This window comes from Pituophis catenifer, unplaced genomic scaffold (genome assembly GCF_029215685.1).
Source record: "Pituophis catenifer annectens isolate HBS135680 unplaced genomic scaffold, rPitCat1.0.hap2 SCAF_6, whole genome shotgun sequence".
Lineage (NCBI taxonomy): Eukaryota > Metazoa > Chordata > Lepidosauria > Squamata > Colubridae > Pituophis > Pituophis catenifer.
Genome location: NW_027256886.1, coordinates 34,211,589 through 34,229,622, shown reverse-complemented (window position 1 = coordinate 34,229,622; position 18,034 = coordinate 34,211,589). Strand labels below are relative to the sequence as shown.

General features: G+C 36.7%; 1 protein-coding gene across 1 annotated transcript; it reads left to right on the top strand.

Annotated features, from left to right (window-relative positions):
* Positions 1–13,151: 13,151 nt before the first annotated feature.
* On the top strand, positions 13,152–18,034 carry LOC139318636 (transcription cofactor HES-6-like). Its single transcript, XM_070946187.1, has 4 exons — positions 13,152–13,233; positions 14,228–14,323; positions 14,441–14,519; positions 17,622–18,034. Exons 1-4 carry the CDS (start codon positions 13,171–13,173, stop codon positions 18,032–18,034), a joined length of 651 nt encoding a protein of 216 aa, XP_070802288.1. The 5' UTR covers positions 13,152–13,170.

Sequence of the window (18,034 nt, the reverse complement as noted above, 5' to 3'; positions counted from 1 at the left end):
ATGTTGGAACTATGCTCCTCCTCATAAAGATGTGGATGGGGTATCTTGTTAGGTAATTTGTAACACAGTTGTCACTAAATAGTATTAGCAACTGCATGTTTCTTATGTGGCATGCAAATGATTCACAGACTTATGTCTTTTGAAATATGTAGTCTTGGTACAGGAAAAAAAAGGAAGGCTGTGGTATAATGTTATCATAATCTGAAATAGCTTTCCATAAACTTTTGTCATCTAGATGCATTGGGTGAGATCTTCCATTATCCCTATTTATCATGTTCTTGTCATGTTCTTGCTCTTAAGACCTGAAAGTGAGTCATAATCAATAGAACATTATAGCATTAATATCACCCTTGTGTTTGCTTGTTTAATAACTAAAGATAAACAGAAAGTATTAAAGCACATACAAAGAATTGTTATGGACAAAGAGCTTTCTTGCCTTTAATAACTATACAGAACAAGAGGATTCAGTTATTCCTGCATACCAAGCCAGCATAGGAAAAAATAGAGTGGTAGGATTAGATTTCTTCTTCTTTTTTCCGTGTGAGGGGACATTTTTATGGACTTGAGATTTTTAAGGGACAGAAGGGGTGCAAATGTTTAAGGCATTCAATTCATTCTTTAAAACTCCTGAAACCTTTCCTAAGGTAAAGGTAAAAGTTCCCTCGCACATATGTGCTAGTCGTTCCCGACTCTAGGGGGCGGTGCTCATCTCCGTTTCAAAGCCAAAGAGCCAGTGCTGTCCGAAGACGTTTCCATGGTCATGTGGCTGGCATGACTGAACACCAAAGGCACACGGAACACTGTTGCCTTCCCACGAAAGGTGGTCCCTATTTTTCTACTTGCATTTTTTATGTGCTTTTGAACTGCTAGGGTGGCAGAAGCTGGGATAAGTAATGGGAAGTCACCACGTTACGTGGCACTAGGGTTTCGAACTGCTGAATTGACGACCTTTCGAGCTCAGCATCTTAGTCACTGAGCCGCCACGTCCCATTTGAAACCTTTCCTAAAGTGTATCCCTATTCCATGCACTTTTGGATTACAACCCTTGATAGGTATACAGAGCTTGTTACAGACTTCAATAGATGTTATACGTTTTTATAAATTCAGACCAGATTTCATGGCTCACAAATTTTGTGCTCTAATACCAGCCTATAGAATGGTGGTTTTTCTCCCCAAATAAATGCTTAATTTCCTATCTAGTTAGGTGTCAGGAGAAACAGTTTAGTGACTCCAGATAAACCCAATTGGACATACGCTGAATTCTAGTAGAAAGAGTTTAGACCAGTGGTGGGTTCCTCCCGGTTCGGTCCGGTTCGGCTGAGCTGGTAGTGGTGACGATATGACGTCACCGAACTGGTTCTCCCTCCCGCCCTCCACCCCCCCACCCACCCACGTTATTCTTACCTTTTATTTGGTCCCACCCCCAATCTATTGCTGCCTCCTGAGTCCCAACTGATGACTAGAGGGAAAAAACTGTTTAAACTCTTGCTGCAGGGCTTCAAAACCATCCTACAGCTGATCAGTGTTAAAAGCAAACAAATGAGTTGGGTCGTAAGTGTGAGGACTGGTCGTAAGTGCGAGGACCTTCCAGAAATGACTCTGACCAGCTAGCCACACCCACCTAGTCACATGGCCTCCAAGCCACACCCACAAAATAAGCCACGCCCACAGAACTGGTAGTAAAACATATTTAGAACCCGCTCCTGGTTTAGACTACAAAATGGAGAAGATTCAGCTATTTTCTATAGGTAGTCCATAAAGAATTCTAGTCATTAAAGTAGAATGCTTGCTTGAAAGAATGCAGAAAACATCTTACTGATAAAGAGTCTGGTAATGTCAGAGCCAAGCCGTATAAGAGAAATTTCACCTTCAGCCATAAATTACAACTATTTAGCTAAGCCTAAAATGAGCACCGCTCCCTAGAGTCAGGAATGACTAGCACATATGTGCGAGGGAAACCTTTACCTTTAGCTAAGCCCTAGTTTTGATCTTGGGTAAGACTACCAGCAAGTAATATAAAACATGTCACTTGGATGACTTTCATTAAGAACTTGGGCCATGAGCCAAGGGAAGATGTTTTCCTCCCTACTTCTAATTTCATTTCATAAATAATTGGGGCTAAGGATTTGGTCACAAAATGCTGGGTGGTCACTGAAATATACCATATTGCTCTTGTATAGAATTACTCTGATGACTGGAACTACTATAGAACCACTCTAAAGAAGAGTTATAAATTCACGATCAGGGAATTAACATATGATCTTATTGCATTAGTTCTTTGTCATTAGGAAAGCTTCCAGTGGAGGTAGTCCTTGATGTACGACCACAATTGAGGCCAAACTTTTTGTTGCTAAGAGAAACATTTGTTAACATTTCGCCCTATTTTATGACTTTTCTCGTTACAGTTGTAAAGTGAATTACTGCAGTTAAGTTAGTAACACGGTTGTTAAGTGAATCTGGCTTCCCCATTAACTTGTCAGAAGATCGCAAAAGATGGTCACATGACCCCAGGACTCTGCAACCCTCAAAAGTATGAGTCAGTTTGCCAAGCATCCAAAATTTGATCACATGACCATGAGGATGCTGCAATACAACAGTTGTAAGTGTGAAAACCGGTCATAAGTCACTTTTTTCAATGCCACTGTAACTTTGAATGGTCACTAAACTTTTTAAAATTATTTTATTTATTTATTTGTTAAGCATATATAAGATAACAGGTAAAAGTATAAACATAATTTGAATACATGAAAGGAGTAAAAGTAAAAAGGAATACTAGGACAGGGATGGTAGGCACACTGGTGCACTTATGCATGCCCCTTACAGACCTCTTAGAAATGGGGTTTGGTCAGTGGTGGGATTCAGCCAATGCGCATCACTTCAGGAGAACCGGTTGTTAACTTTCTGAGCAGTTTGGTGAACTGGTTGTTGGAAGAAATCATTAGGTAGAGAACCGGTTGTTAAATTATTTGAATCCCACTACTGGGTGAGGTCAACAGTAGACCTTAGTAGACCTTTAACCTTAGTTTAAGGTTAAAGTTTTGGAGGTTTGGGGAAGAAACCACAGAGTCAGGTAGTGCATTCCAGGCATTGACCACTTTGTTACTGAAGTCATATTTTCTGCAATCGAGTTTGGATCGGTTTACTTTGAGTTTGAATCTATTATTTGCTCGTGTATTGTTGTGGTTGAAGCTGAAGTAGTCATTGACAGGAGGGACATTGTGGCAGATAATTTTATGTACTACACTTAGGTCAGACTGAAGTCGGCATAGTTCTAAATTGTCTAAGCCCAAAATTTGAAGTTTGGTGGCATAAGGTATTTTATTGCGGGTAAAGGAATGAACTGTTGTAGGTCAAGTACTACCTGTATATTACTGTATATTACTGGGTTCATTTCATAAGGCTGCTTTTGGATTTTAATATCCTAAGAACTTAGGCTACAGTTATTTATTAAGTGATGTCCTTTTTCATACAATTTGAATCTATTATCGTGGGTTTCTCTGACCTTTAGATTGTCTTACTTGCCACTCTCCAAATGCACTGCTTCCTTAATTCTTAGATATCATGGCCTTTTCAGAGTATGGTTAGTTTTGGGAAGGCAGCAGATTAAAAAAGCTGGTGAAATGAGATAAGACTAGAGGGATTTTTTTTTTTCTGGTTTGTTTGTTTGACAAAGGTTTTAATAAGTAGGCTAAATCTAGCAGTTTAAGAATTTTGCAAAATGTATTTGATTCAGAAATAAAACCAAATTAAGAGACCCCAGGACAGTGCATGCAATGTAATACAGGTGGTCCTCAACCTACAACTGTTCATTTAATAAGCGTTCAAAGTTACATTACCAAAAAAAGCAACTTATGATTGTTTTTCACAGTTACAACCTTTGCAGCATCCTCATTATCATGTGATCAAAATTCAGATGCTTGGAATTGGTTCATATTTATGACCATTGCTGTGTCTCAGGGTCATGTGATCCCCTTTTCTGATCTTCTGACAAGCAAAGTCAATGGGGAAACCAGATTCACTTAACAACCTGATTACTAATTTATCAATTGCATTGATTCACTTAACAGCTGTGGCAAGAAAGGTCGTAAAATGGGGCAAAACTCACTTAACAAATGTTTCACTTAACAACAGAAATTTTGGGCTCCATTATGGTTGTAAGTCGAGGACTACCTGTACTGTATATCATTTAGTATATTCAGCACACAGCTCACTTTGTTAACTCATTCTTTCACATACCAGAATATATATAACTGCAAACAAATACGAGGGAAATCTTAAGATAATTTTAAAGGCTGGTATAGTTCTGTCACTCCACACCTACCCACAGAAGATGTAAAAGTGGAAGGGTGAGTGGGTGTAAAATCTGGATTCAAAGCATCTCCAGCCCCTGCCCAACTCAAACCTCCCCCCACTTCAGTGTGACTTTTCACTACAGTATCAGATTTCACCAATATTGGAAGGAGCCAGCTCCAAGAAGAAGGAGCAAGAATCTGATGTTAATGTTCACCCTCTAAGTCAGAGTCCAACTTCAGAACACAATGCCTATAGTGTCTGAAATCCATATTCCTATGGCCCATAGGATTATTATACAAGAACTGAGCCTTGGTGGAACAGCGGATTAAAGCGCTGTTAAACAGCACTTAGCTGCCAGCTGCCTGCAATTACTGCGAGTTCAAATCTCACCAGGCTCAAGGTTGACTCAGCCTTCCATCCTTCCGAGGTAGGTAAAATGAGGACCCAGATTGTGGGGGCAATAAGCTGACTTTGTATAAAAAAGAACACCGCGGGGGGGGGGGGGGGAGGCGAAAGCCCTACTAAGCAGGTATATACAAAAGTATGAAGGCTATTGCTTAATGCATTGTAAGCTGCCCTGAGTCTCTGGAGAGGGGCGGCATATAAATCGAACCAATAAATAAATAAATAAATATTTGACTCTTTTATTACATTGTTCTTTTTATTTCTTTTAAAATATTTAAGATTACCAGTAATTTATTAGGAATTTTAAGTAGAGTGAAGTGAGTTTATTAACTTTTTAAAAGAAAATATGTTCAAAGAATGAAAAACATAGCCTATAGTGATGAAATGCCATCACTATTAACTATCCCCAAACCCAACTATAAGGCAGGGAGTATTGACTTATTAGCAAAGTCCTATCATAAAAGCAGAACATCTGGGATTTAATTTCTGATACTACCTATCTTCAGATCTATACCAAACTTCTAGATACCTACTATCAGCCAGGAGAGCACTGGACCAAATGATCCAATCCTTCAGTTGAGTTCTATGCCATTTTTTATCAACATTTAAAAAGATCAAACAAAGCAAAGTTGCGGGATGATTGCTTCTCATCCTATACTATATATTCCTTTTTTCCCACTGGAATCCATAATGATTCTGTGTCTCTCTGGCTCGCAGACTGTGTCTGCCTTGTTTTCCTAATGCTGTGAAAAAGCCTTTGCTCTCTGTATAAACACATTGCCTGAAGAACTGCCTGGATGGGATGTGAGTTTGGCTCTTTTTAAAATTTATAGTTGCATTTACTACTTTAAAAGATTTTTGGCATTCAGATACAATGAGCCTTGTACTGTGCAGATACAGGCCCACCACCTGCCTTCAGCCAGCAGTTGGCCTTCCCACTTAACCCTGTCATTTCCTGGGACCAAAGCCTAACCTTTTGATCCAGGGGCTGTGATCTGTGATGAAACTGCAGAAGTGGTTCACTGGTTTGTCTTGACTACATTATATAAAATACATCGTCTTGTATCCAGTGTGGTGTGTTGGAAGATGTTTATAAAGTATAATTTAGAATTTTCAAATCAGTCGGTTGACATATAATTAAGCATGTGGCTGCATCTATTCTGTGTAAAAATCAATTTGTATAAAATCTCTGATATTAATGTTATCTTATTTTTCCAGATTAGTATATGTTTTTTATCTGTACACTTTTTTAAAAAAATAGCATGCTTAACTATTCTCTCTTTCTTTCACATAACATACATTTCTATTAACCACATGACATTTTCCTGATTTTGTTTAACTGCATTTTTTAAAAAATTATTTCAGTGGGGTAAATAGAACATCCTGATACATTAGGGATGTTTATTCCCTAATCTATAACAGTCTGAAACACTAGTTAAAAGGACTATTCCAAAAATGTATCACCTGGAAAAATTAAATGCAAAGTACATAGCAGAAACAGGATACACTTAGAGATATCATTTTACAGTGTGGGGACATTCCATGTAAGTCATCAGCAATCCCCAGAATTTCCAGCCAACGTGATTATTGTTGAGATTTGGATCTTATACATTAGAGAATTGCCCAGATTTTGAGAAATGGCTATGTTAAGTTATTGTACCTGCATTTTAGCTCATAGAAGCAGATACAGTAGTGGGTTTCAATTTAGTTTGCTACCAGTTTGCTCATTTGTGGGCGTGCTCCTGCGCATGCGTGATGCTTCTGATGCCACCGCTACTGGTTCGCCCAATCCAGGGCGAACCGGTAGCAATCCACCACTGAGCAGATAGTAGTTCCCTTAGTTATTTCAAAAGCTGACCAAATGTTCCTGTGATAGTACCAGTATCAACCCTGCATTTGGAAGGTCTTGTTTATTGTTTATTGCAGTATTGTTTATTATATTGCACTACTACTACTTCTTGTGATATGTTTCACAAATTTAATTTAATTCCATTCCAAACATTAAAGCTGAAACTTAAATAGAAAGTTCATAGAAATGAGGGCTACTATACTTCAGTTACTAAATACACATCTATAAAGTAGCTACTAGGATTGTGCAAAGCTTTAGAGTATTACTTTGCTTTAATGATTCACTGATCTGCCTCTTCTCCTATAGGAATTGTAGTGGAAACTCTTATGCACCTTTGCTGCTAACTCCCATCAAGAAGCCACCATACAGGGCTATTGAAAATAATTGCTGGTTCACGCCTTACTTTAAGTACTATTATCTCTTGAGTTATAAACCATAATGGCTGGGTTCACAAATCACATGAAACTTATTTATTGAATAAGGCCCGATGACAAAATTAACGCAGAATGCTAAGTTAGTAATGATGATGATTTCACTGAAAACACATACTAAGCTAAAGCCAACTCACAGATTAGTATCATTTATTTAACGCAGCCAAAGAAACAAAATGCAGATTAAATATACAGAACTAAATATTTGTTTTTTTGTTTGTTTATTATTTATTAAATTTATTTGCCACCTGTCTCACCACATGTGATTCTGGGCCACTTACAACATTGAAAATAATAAAACTGTAAAAAAAAATAGATATCTCTAATAACAATAACAATAAAAACAGATTATAATTAAAAATGAGCTGGGAGGGATATTGACAACCCCACTGGGTTGCACACACCATACTAACAGTGTTGTATGAATCCAGCCTTTGTGGGAAGTGTGTTGTATTCTCAGAATTAGTTTAATGATATAAAATATAGTTAAATTAAATATGAGTAAGCATATAATGAAATCACAGATATTTTATTTTAGTCTACTTCATGATTATTATGAGGAAAAAATTCTGGTGACCAAACCACTCTGGACCTGAAAATGTATCATTAAATATATTTATGTAGGTAGATTTTTTTTTAATCATCCTATTTGAAATTAATGTGTAATATGAACAGGAAATTATGGATTCAGTGTTGTTGTCAATAAGTCAACTCTATCTATGCTTGAAATGTTATTAAGCCCTGACAGACTTTTCTCTTTTCAATTCCACTTAAAGTAACATCTCCTAAGAAATTCTGAAACTGAACAGAATTATTCTGTTCAAAACACACAAATACACACACACACACACACACACACACAGAGAGAGAGAGAGAGAGAGAGAGAGAGAGAGAGAGAGAGAGAGACGTATTATCTTTAAGTGATTACTGAACATTGACAGATGGAGCAGATCCAGGTATCTTGTAAATAGTAAGGGAGGGAGTTGCATTCATCCATTGATATTTTTCTTAAGTTGCTCATCTCAGAGCCTGCTTGACTGGATTCCTCTCAATAAGCATTGATATTTCTCATTGTCTTCTGCTAATTCATATCCCCACTTCCCCCACCAACCAGTACTGCATAAGTCCTGACTTTATGAACTAAGGTTAAAGGCAATCCATAATCAACAGGAATAAACTTATTAGCTGCTTGAACTGGTCAAGCATGCTTGACATGAAAGCTCTTATGGGATCCAAAGTTAGGGTATATATCCTAATATAAGGAGAAAATTAAGAATCATTGACTGAAAAAAATATTTCTTAAAAAAAAATTCTGATGGATTTGAATCTTCTGTAAATCATGAATCCTTAGCCCAGCAGTTTGGACATTGCACAGATTAATACTGTAGACAGAATCTTTTGACAAAGCCTCTGTGTAATGTGGGAATGGTCAACTATGTCAAATAAAGCTATGTGGGAATTCTATCTTTATTTTGCATACCAAATCAGAAAGGGTTAATTTTCTCTACGGGCCTCTTTGGTGGACTTGCTGTCCATTTTCCTGCTGGCGATTAGATTCTTCATGGCTATTAGGTTGGTTTGAATAAGTTCTTTGTGAATTAGAGTTTTCCCACACCCCTCCACAAGCCAAGCAGTCGCGTGTCCTAAGTCAGAAAAGAGTTGGAGCTATGAATTCTTAAACCCGATTTTTAAAGCTTTTTTTTTTTTAACCTAGACATCTGCCTTGGAGGGGATTCACAAACATCTGCCATATTTTTTTTGTTTTCTAGTTTCAAGTCTCCTTTTCTTCTCATCTTAAAAAAAAAGTACAGGAACAGATGTTTAATGCTGTTTTCTTTTAAAATCATGTGAAATATTCACACATACTGAAAAAAAGGAAGGAGAGTTAAGATGAATTCTCCACTGCTTTAGGAAATACAGAAAAAATCTATAGCTTTGCAATTCAAGGCTTTTTCTTTTTCCCCCCTAAAAACCGGGCATTGAGCAACATAAAAAGGAGGAAAAAGCAAGTCACAGAGTAGACCCTTGAATAATATGCAGACACATTTGCATTTACATTCCTATTTCCCACTCAGTTACACAGACAAATGTCATACTTTTCCTGAATAAGAATGATTACCCAGTTACCCAGCTAAAGACATTCAATATCATATAATATAAATTTATATGCCACCCCGAGTCTTCGGAGGGGGGCGGCATATAAATTTAATTAATTAAATTAAATTAAATTCTGTAGTTCCTACAATATATGAATAATTTTTATGGAAATATAGTAATCACATGGGATAACATATCTTGGCCAAAAAAGTTAACATATTTGGAATCATACAGCATACAACATATTTGGAATCATACAGCATGTACAACATGCTCAACAGTCTGTTGAGCCTGGATAGCTCAACAGACTAAGCACTGTAATTTAACACCAGCTGTCTGCAATTAAAGTAAGATCAAATTTCGCCAGGCTCAAGGTTGACTCAGCCTTCCATCCTTTCTAAGGTAGGTAAATTGAGGACCCAGTTTGTGGGGGCAATAAGCTGACTTTGTATAAAAATATACAAAAGTATGAAGGCTATTGCTTAACGCACTGTAAGCCACCCTGAGTCTCTGGAGAAGGGTGGCATATAAATCAAAAAATTTTTTTAAAAAAAGGGACAAGATAGATGATTGGGAGATTTTTAACTGGATACATCTTTTTTTTTTATTTAACAGATATATTGGAATTTTATAGTTTGGACTGAACTTGCAAAGTTGAAGGTTGGTTTGGTTTTGCTTTAATATGATTTGGGAGCCCAACTAGTATAGGTTGTGAGCCATGGTTCATGTCAAGTCAATTAAAAATGGTTTATGTATCCAAGCAATTCTGCTAAGTCAATTACATAGGGGTAAAAAAGGTACCACATGGTGCTATGTGGCAACTATGTGGCAACTCAGCCACATAGCATTATGATCTCATTAGAGCTCAGTAGTCCAAAGTTGCTATCCTGAATGCAGAAATAATGAATCATATTTTTATTTCTATAATTTAAATACAAGATTATCTCTTTATTGAAACTAAGATAAATAATGGACAAAAATGTGTTTCTAAATAAAAGTTCCATATCTTTATAACATTCAAAAGGGCCTGGTGGCTCAGCAGACTAAAAGCATTGTGATTAACACCAGCTGTCTGCAATTACTGTAAGTTTGAATCTCACCAGGCTCAAGGTTGACTCAGCCTTCCATCCTTTCTAAGGTAGGTAAAATGAGGACCCAGTTTGTGGGGGCAATAAGCTGACTTTGTATAAATATACAAAAGTATGAAGGCTATTGCTTAACGCATTGTAAGCCGCCCTGAGTCTCCGGAGAAGGACGGCATATAAATCAAATTTAAAATAAAATAAAATAAATAAAATAAAAGTCCATGTCCATAAGAAGTCTTTAAATTATCCCAGTTGTTATTCCAATATATTGACACAACACTGCTCACACAAAATAAATGAAGTTGTATATTACAATAGCCAAAAATAGTGGTCTGTTGAAATTGTGCAAGTTAAATAAAGTTTGCATTGTTGTTATTTTAATATTTTTTTAGAGTGTACCTTTACATGGGCGTTGCCCCTGAAAACGTCATGGGTCAATCCAAATGGAGACAGTTTTGCTGACAAGTGGATCCTGCCATAGTGTGGGAAGAAGAAGAGAATGTACCTTTCAATAGTTATTCTACGGGCCTCACTGTTTAAGGATTTATATTATAGTATGGTTAGACCATGCCATAATTTGCTCATGTGTAACTGAGTGGATGCCAAATTGTAATTTTAATATAGATTTTATCTCTTATTATTTTATTCCAGATTTTGTAACTGGACATTCCTTGGGTGTTTATAACTTTTGCTGGTCTCTGACTAATAAATATTGATTTGACAATAGTCATTCAGCAAATTTCATATGGCAAAAAAAAAAAAAAAGTTTTCACAATGATCTTTCCACCATAGACTTCCTGACTTCGAATTAGTGCCAAGTTTATTTATATTGGAAAGTCACTGAACTGTTATAATCTACATGTTTCCCAAGAGGAGTGATTCTATTTAAGATAGTTTTCATTGTTCCTGATTCTGAGGAAATATTACTCCCACCAAAGACAATACAAAAGATATATCTTCTAGCACTGAAGTCATAATCTATTTTTCAGCAAGTTGAAAACAAAACCACATGTTTTGGCCTTTCTTCTTCTTCTATATGCTGTATGTAATATGGTTAACTCAAGATGAGTTTCTGGATCACCAAGAGTTACAGTAATTTCTTCTCTGCTATTTTTTGAGGTTGAAGAAATATTGATTAGATCTAGTGACGTGAAGTGAGCCAGAAAAATGTAAAGGCCCCACAATCCTCCTCCAGGATGGATATTATATGTTTGCATGCAGCAAAAAAATGAACAAGTTTTTCTGAAATTTTGGATTAATTGATTGTATCAAGAGTGCAGGAATTAAAAACTTTATGTATAAAAATTGCCCTTAGTGATCTTTTGTCATATAAAATAAAACTTCCCTAATGTAGAAACCCATGTTGACCAATGTGACATTTCTGGTTCTTTCTAACTACTTTTTAAAATTGTTTTTCCAATTCAATCTTCTAAAGTTAGAATTATACTTGTTAATGTTAAACTTAAGATTAGAGTAGTGATTTGCAAAAAGGATCTATCCAAGAAAATCAAGGTATTTTTATACAATATGAAGCCATAGTGTTAGCAGATAGAAACTGACATAATTCAACCTTCCTTGCTACAACACATCAAATAATTATATACAGGTTTGCCACAGTTCTGAAATCTGTTGTATTAATTAAAGATATATTGTGATGGATTGGAAAAGAGTTAACAACTTCTTTCTTGCTCTACCATAATTTCTTCAAAGTAAGTTTGGTTTTAAGATTATTTTATGGTGCATTTCAACTTTTAAAGATTGGATACAATTTAAAACAATAATACATATTTTAGAAACCTAGAGCTAGTACATATTAAGCAGGGGATTAGACTAGAAGACCTCCACGCTCCCTTCCAACTCATGATGATGACGACGATGATGATATCCCTAAGAAGAAACTGAAAGTCCACAATGAAACTTATCTAAAATAAACATCTTTAAGATTGATAATCCTCAAGTCACCTTTAGCACTTCTGATATATGACACTGATTATTAAGTTGCTATTAAATTTTGAAGTGGGCATTCTATTTATAAATTATTATTTATACAGTAATTTATAGAATTATTTATAATCTACAGAAAAATTCCAGGTTGTGTTCCCCAACCTTTTCTGTGGCAACAATAACTTCTCCATCATACTTTTATAATGAAATGGAAAATCTGTTTGTAGTCAATGAGTAGACAAAGGAACTTTGCCCCGATCCAGTGTCTGATATTGTGTAGCTTCCTCAATCCTGCTCTTGATGGGCACATGGGCATTTGCAGAGACAAAGCTTCTCATCCAATATTTTCCTGTGGTGATGATTCATTCTGTGGAAAAATGTTGGGAAGCTTGCAAGACCTTGACTTGTGCAATCCCATGTTCTCAAAAACATTCCAGTTACTGTAAATACGATAAGTGCTTTATACTCACTTGTCATTTGTACACATTTGTATTCCAGGTGTGAAAGAAGAATACACAGAGTTCCTGCCTGAAGATTTTTAATGTTGCCCCAAGCATTCCAAAGGGCAGAAAATAGGTGAGCCAAGAAAGATTCAAATACAAAGTTGGTATTTCCATTAATCCCAGCAGCCCAGATATTTCTCAGTTGGTTATGGTTTAGATTATTGGTATTTTTTTCCCCTGGGAATCAGTGCTGATTGAGAAGGGAGCCAAATAATCTCTGGCACTTGTTTTCTGCCTCCTTAAACAAAAGATTTCTACCAAGCAAAGCTTTCATGAAGCTGGACATCTGTCGCTCTTTAGGCACTGTGTGTGTGATCTGGCCATTGATAAGTAGTGACCTGTCAGCCTTGATTGATGGTCACAAGCCTCTGGCCTCAACCCCTTCTGTGGGAAAAGGAGACCAGCTAAGCAATTTCCTCATTCACATGCTAATATCCAGCTATAAATGCTAGCAGAGTGCTCTCATGACAGAGAATGCTCCAGAAGACAACGAGAGAAGCCAGTTGCTATAGGGCTTTCTCCCTTTTCTCCCCTAAGCCTTCAGGCAGGCGTGCAGGACTACAATGACAGCTACAACCCTAGCCAGCAGCGGACAGAAACTTTCTAATACCAAAGAGGAAAGGAAGGTATGCATTATTTTATAAATAAATTCATTGTAAGAAACTTGCCATCTCTGAAGGGATCAAACAAGGGTGCCATACTATTTCAGTGGCTCTGCGGGACTGTTAAAAGGCTGTTTGCACATATGTGCTATCTAGATGTGTTTCGTTGCTTTTCCAAGAATTACTTCCTTCTAGTAGGTAATTGCTTATTTCTGACCCTTGATAGAAATAAAATTTAAAAATGCATGCAGCAAGTAGAAAACCCAAGATAAAAAATACTGTGTGCACAGAAGTCCTGAGGGTGAATCAATCTATTTATATATTCTTATGTACTTAATATACAATATAATAGAGCTCATCTTTAGCTGTAGGATGCAATAGAAAAACAGAGCTATATAAAAGCAGATTACATTTATGGACAGTGTTAAACTGAAATATATATTGTTAGAAAAAAGAAAAGCACAGGGCATGGCTGGCTTGGGTAATGTGGCTATTATGATTTTCATTAGAAAAGCTTACCTCCTTTTAGCGCTAATTAGGCTGAATGAAAGAAGTAGCCAAGGAATACAAATCTATTAATAAAATTTGACATTACAATACATGAGATAAAGGGAAAGCAAATTGCACTTCTAAGTTTTAGGAACTACATTCACAAGCCATTTACTTAATAATGGGATTATTAGAAATTATAGTACTGCAACCCAATATAGATTGATCTGAAAATATGTTACACTGACTAAAGTTAAGACTTAATTTGAATATATACACATAGGATTATACTATCAGTTTGCTTGACTGTATCAATCTAAATTTATACTGTGCAAATTTGCCTAACAGAAAATGCTCCAGAATTGTAATTATTTAAATACTAATCATAAAGATTGTCTGATAGTTTCCATATATGTTGTTCCATCGTATGATGAAAGAATCTGCTTTGGAAAATAACTTCTTTCAATGAAGGCCTATATGGATTCAAATCAAGCAAGCTATCCCTAATATTCTCCCTTAATTATTTCAGTTAAGAAAACCTTTGATTGAAAGGAAGCGAAGAGAGCGGATTAACAATTGTTTGGATCAGCTCAAGGAAACAGTTGTTGGAGCCTTTCGGCTTGATGTAAGCATAGATTTTAACATTTTTCCGTTCCCACATTTCTTTATTTCCATCTATATTTCATTTTTCAGCAGCTTTCAAATAGGATATGATAATAATTGTTATTTCATTTTAAAATAGCAGTCAAAACTTGAAAAAGCAGATATCTTGGAAATGACAGTAAAACATCTCCAGAATATCCAACACAACAGAAATATAGGTGAGTTGATATTCTGTATCTATATATTGGCTATAGCTGCTCCTATTTTATATATGAAAACCAGCTCAATAGCTTGGCAAAGTTATTCAAAGAAATAATGAAGCAGGAATGAGAGCGATAAAGTGAGAGAGAGAAGAAACAAGGTAGTATGTATATATTTAGCTTCAGTGAAGTTGCACTTTGTATAAAATGATGACATAACATCAAGGTTGTTTGGGAAATGGCCAAAGATGTGCACACAAATAGTTTTTGAATTTTATTGGGTTCAAGATTCTCAGATACAAACCTCCTTGAGCTCTCCCCCCTTTTCCCATTGTTCAGGGGATACAGTGTGTTCTTCAGAGTTAATACCATTGTGTTTTACCAACACAATGCCTGCTACTGTTTCAACCAAATTACCCATGTGCCTTCGTTTTGTGACTTGATTAACCCTTTCCAGGTCCTTTAATTTTCTGAACTTCAGTGTGGCCTAAGGCCTAATCTGGGCCTCCTGCTAGGGTCCTTGAATTACTGTCCTGGCACAGTCTGTGTTCTTGATTTTGGTTACCACAAGCCTTTTATTTCCTTGGAGCTGTTGGCTGTTATCAGGCTGCAAGACAGATTTTCTATCTTGCAGCCTGAAGAACAACCTCTTCTCTTTCAAGTCCCCTTCTACTCACAGCTAAAGATGCTATGTTTAATGTGGCTATGTAGTGTAAGGAATTCTTTCCATAAGAAAACCTTATACTTCAATAATTTATGTGAGAAAAGATACTTTTACTATCTCATGCTGTACCTTTTATTCTACTATGCTGTAGGGCAGGGGTCTTCAACCATGGCAACTTTAAGCCTGGCGGACTAATTCTGCTGAAGTCTGCCAGGCTTAAAGTTTCCAAGGTTGGAGACCCCTGCTGTAGGATGTAAGCTTCTTTGGTGGATAAACTACAAGGACAGTCTCTGTCCTTAGGCATTTGTATTGACCCTGCCTTATGTCTAAATCAGAAGGGGCTATTTCTAGATAGAAAGTTCAGTCAGAATCAGGCCCCTTAAGAATAGGGCTCTGATGTAATAACTCTTTTAAATCTTCAGATACTTTTTGAAACTCTGGAATCTGCCTGTCTCTTTTGATCCTTGCTTGATCCTGGTCAGTAAGGATATAAGCCTGAGTGGAACAACCAGATGGAATATCCAGTTAGGCTAGCAAGATTTTCTTAGTTTGTAAATGCCTTTCAGTTTCCTTAGTTTGAATTTAGGGAACTCCATTTCCTACTAGGAACTGTAAATATTTTCACTCTTGATATTCTAGGTAACGCTTGGCCAGTTTTATGATAAGCATCTTTATATAATTTAAATAATGCGTTTATGTGCTTGGGAGTTCTTCTCAAGTTAAACTACATATAACTTCATTGTTTTATTACTACAAAGTATATGTCTTTCTGAAGCTCTAAGTAGCTTTACTTTATTGTAGCATTAATATAACAAGAAACTAAAATCCATTAATACAATTATAATCAAACAATTTGATCCACCACCATTTGGGAGAGCACAATCTTATTTCTCCTAAGACATAAAAAATATGAAAAACTGTATTTTAATTGTGCTCTAAAAACAAGAGCTAGCAAAGAGTAATCTACACTTCTGGTAGTAAGCTGTCCCAAAAGAAGATCAGTAGATCATCAATGTCGGCTTCATATATTTTCCCTTGCCATTATTTTTTATATAAATCTTTGGAATGTGGCAGGGCCCTGTGTGCTCTGAAGGGAATTTTGTTGAAATGAAATAGCTTAGAATGCCATTTTGTTTTGTTTTCCATTGATATTTGCCAAAATGGTTAGAAAGACATATGGGGGTCTTAGTCTTTCTAGAAAATTGAGGCATTGGATAGCTATTGAATTTAGCAACTAATTTCACTTGACGTATGTCTGCACAGAACTGAATTTCAACACATAGCTTGGATACCAATACATTCAATCACTCATAGTTTCAATTTTGCTCTCCTTGGTAGCCAACAAGGTCTTTTCTAGGTTATTCTATTTCCTGTATCAATGATATGTATCATTAATGTAGTTACTTCATTCGTCTTGTAAAAGTAGTTTAGAAGTTTGGAATTTTTTTTCTCTGAATGTTTGAAAAGGGTCTGGTATAATGGGCACCCATAGATCAAATCTTTACCTTGTAATTCTTTTCTCCTCACCAGTTGGTATTCTTTACATGCCTGGCAGTGCCTACTGAGATCATTCTCTATTCATTGTCAGTAGTGTTTATATAATACGTGGTAAAGTGTTCTTACTCTATTCAAACGTTGCTCAGGTGCTATCTGGAGAAGTAACTGAACTTTCCCTTGCACAAAAATATTTTCTTATACTAGATCTAGAATGTTTTTTAATACATTCATATGTGTTTCCATTAGAAGACAATGCATGGGGCTCAGTGTTGAATTGTGCAGTCCTTGCTACTCTCTGAGCTTAGATGTTTGCTTGCAGACATATCATTACACAATTAGGTAACATCATCAGGGCATGCCATTGGGTAGTGAAACATCTATAAACAAATAGGTCATACAGTACCAAAAGTTCTACCATTCCTTTGTATTAAGTTAAAGAATAATTATAATCTAGTTTTTATCTATTTCATGTCTATTTGCAAATGATTAGATCCCAATAGATCAAGAGTGTCAAACTCAAGATCTGTGAGCTGGATGTGGCCCGTGGGCCCACCCTGGAGATAGCAAAGAATCGGCCTGCGGTGCTGCTACCAACAAAAAGGGAGCTCGGGAGGCCGCATGCGGGTCTCCCAAGCTCTGTTTTCACTGGCAGAGGGTTGCAGGAAGCTGTCACAGCCGAAAACGGAACCCGGGAAGGCAGTCATGGCCAAAAACGGAGCCTCGATAAATGACATTGAGATGGCCATTCCCACCTTGGCCACGCCCTTCCCAGCCCCCTGAGTTCAAACACAACCTTGATGCGGCCCTCAGTGAAATTGAGTTTGATACCCCTGCAATAGATGATCCAAGCCAGGAACTTAAAGTCAAAGTAGTACCTACTATTATGGGAAAAGAGTCAGTCCAACAGATTTCAGTTCTTATGCATTAAATTATTGAAAGCATCTCTCTTCTTCATTTAGCAGATTCTAAAATGGGCCTTGAAGCTCAGCAGAGGTACAGCACTGGATATATTCAGTGCATGCATGAAGTCCACAATCTCCTCCTGACTTGTGACTGGATGGACAAGACACTTGGAGCACGATTATTGAACCATCTATTGAAATCCTTGCCCAAATCCAATGAGGAGGCTTGCAAGGAGAACCCGAACCCTTCCACTCCAGTGAATGGCAAGGGAAATACAACAGGTTCTAGCCAATCTCAGGATCAGATGTATCCAACTGAAGTCAAACTGGGATTGAAAAAGTCATTTCAGCCACAACCATCATCACGATGTAATCAGCATGAGTTGCCGCATCCCAGGGAGATTTTGCAACCTCATTTTGCACATAATGGTGTTAACATGGGGTCATTGGATATGTGGAGACCATGGTAA

Excerpts from the sequence above, each read along its gene's own strand:
- LOC139318636 (XM_070946187.1), top strand. The coding sequence starts at position 13,171 with ATGACAGCTACAACCCTAGCCAGCAGCGGACAGAAACTTTCTAATACC. Across the intron at positions 13,234-14,227 it reads ATACCAAAGAGGAAAGGAAG|TTAAGAAAACCTTTGATTGA; the intron begins GTATGCATTATT and ends TAATTATTTCAG. Across the intron at positions 14,324-14,440 it reads TTGGAGCCTTTCGGCTTGAT|CAGTCAAAACTTGAAAAAGC; the intron begins GTAAGCATAGAT and ends ATTTTAAAATAG.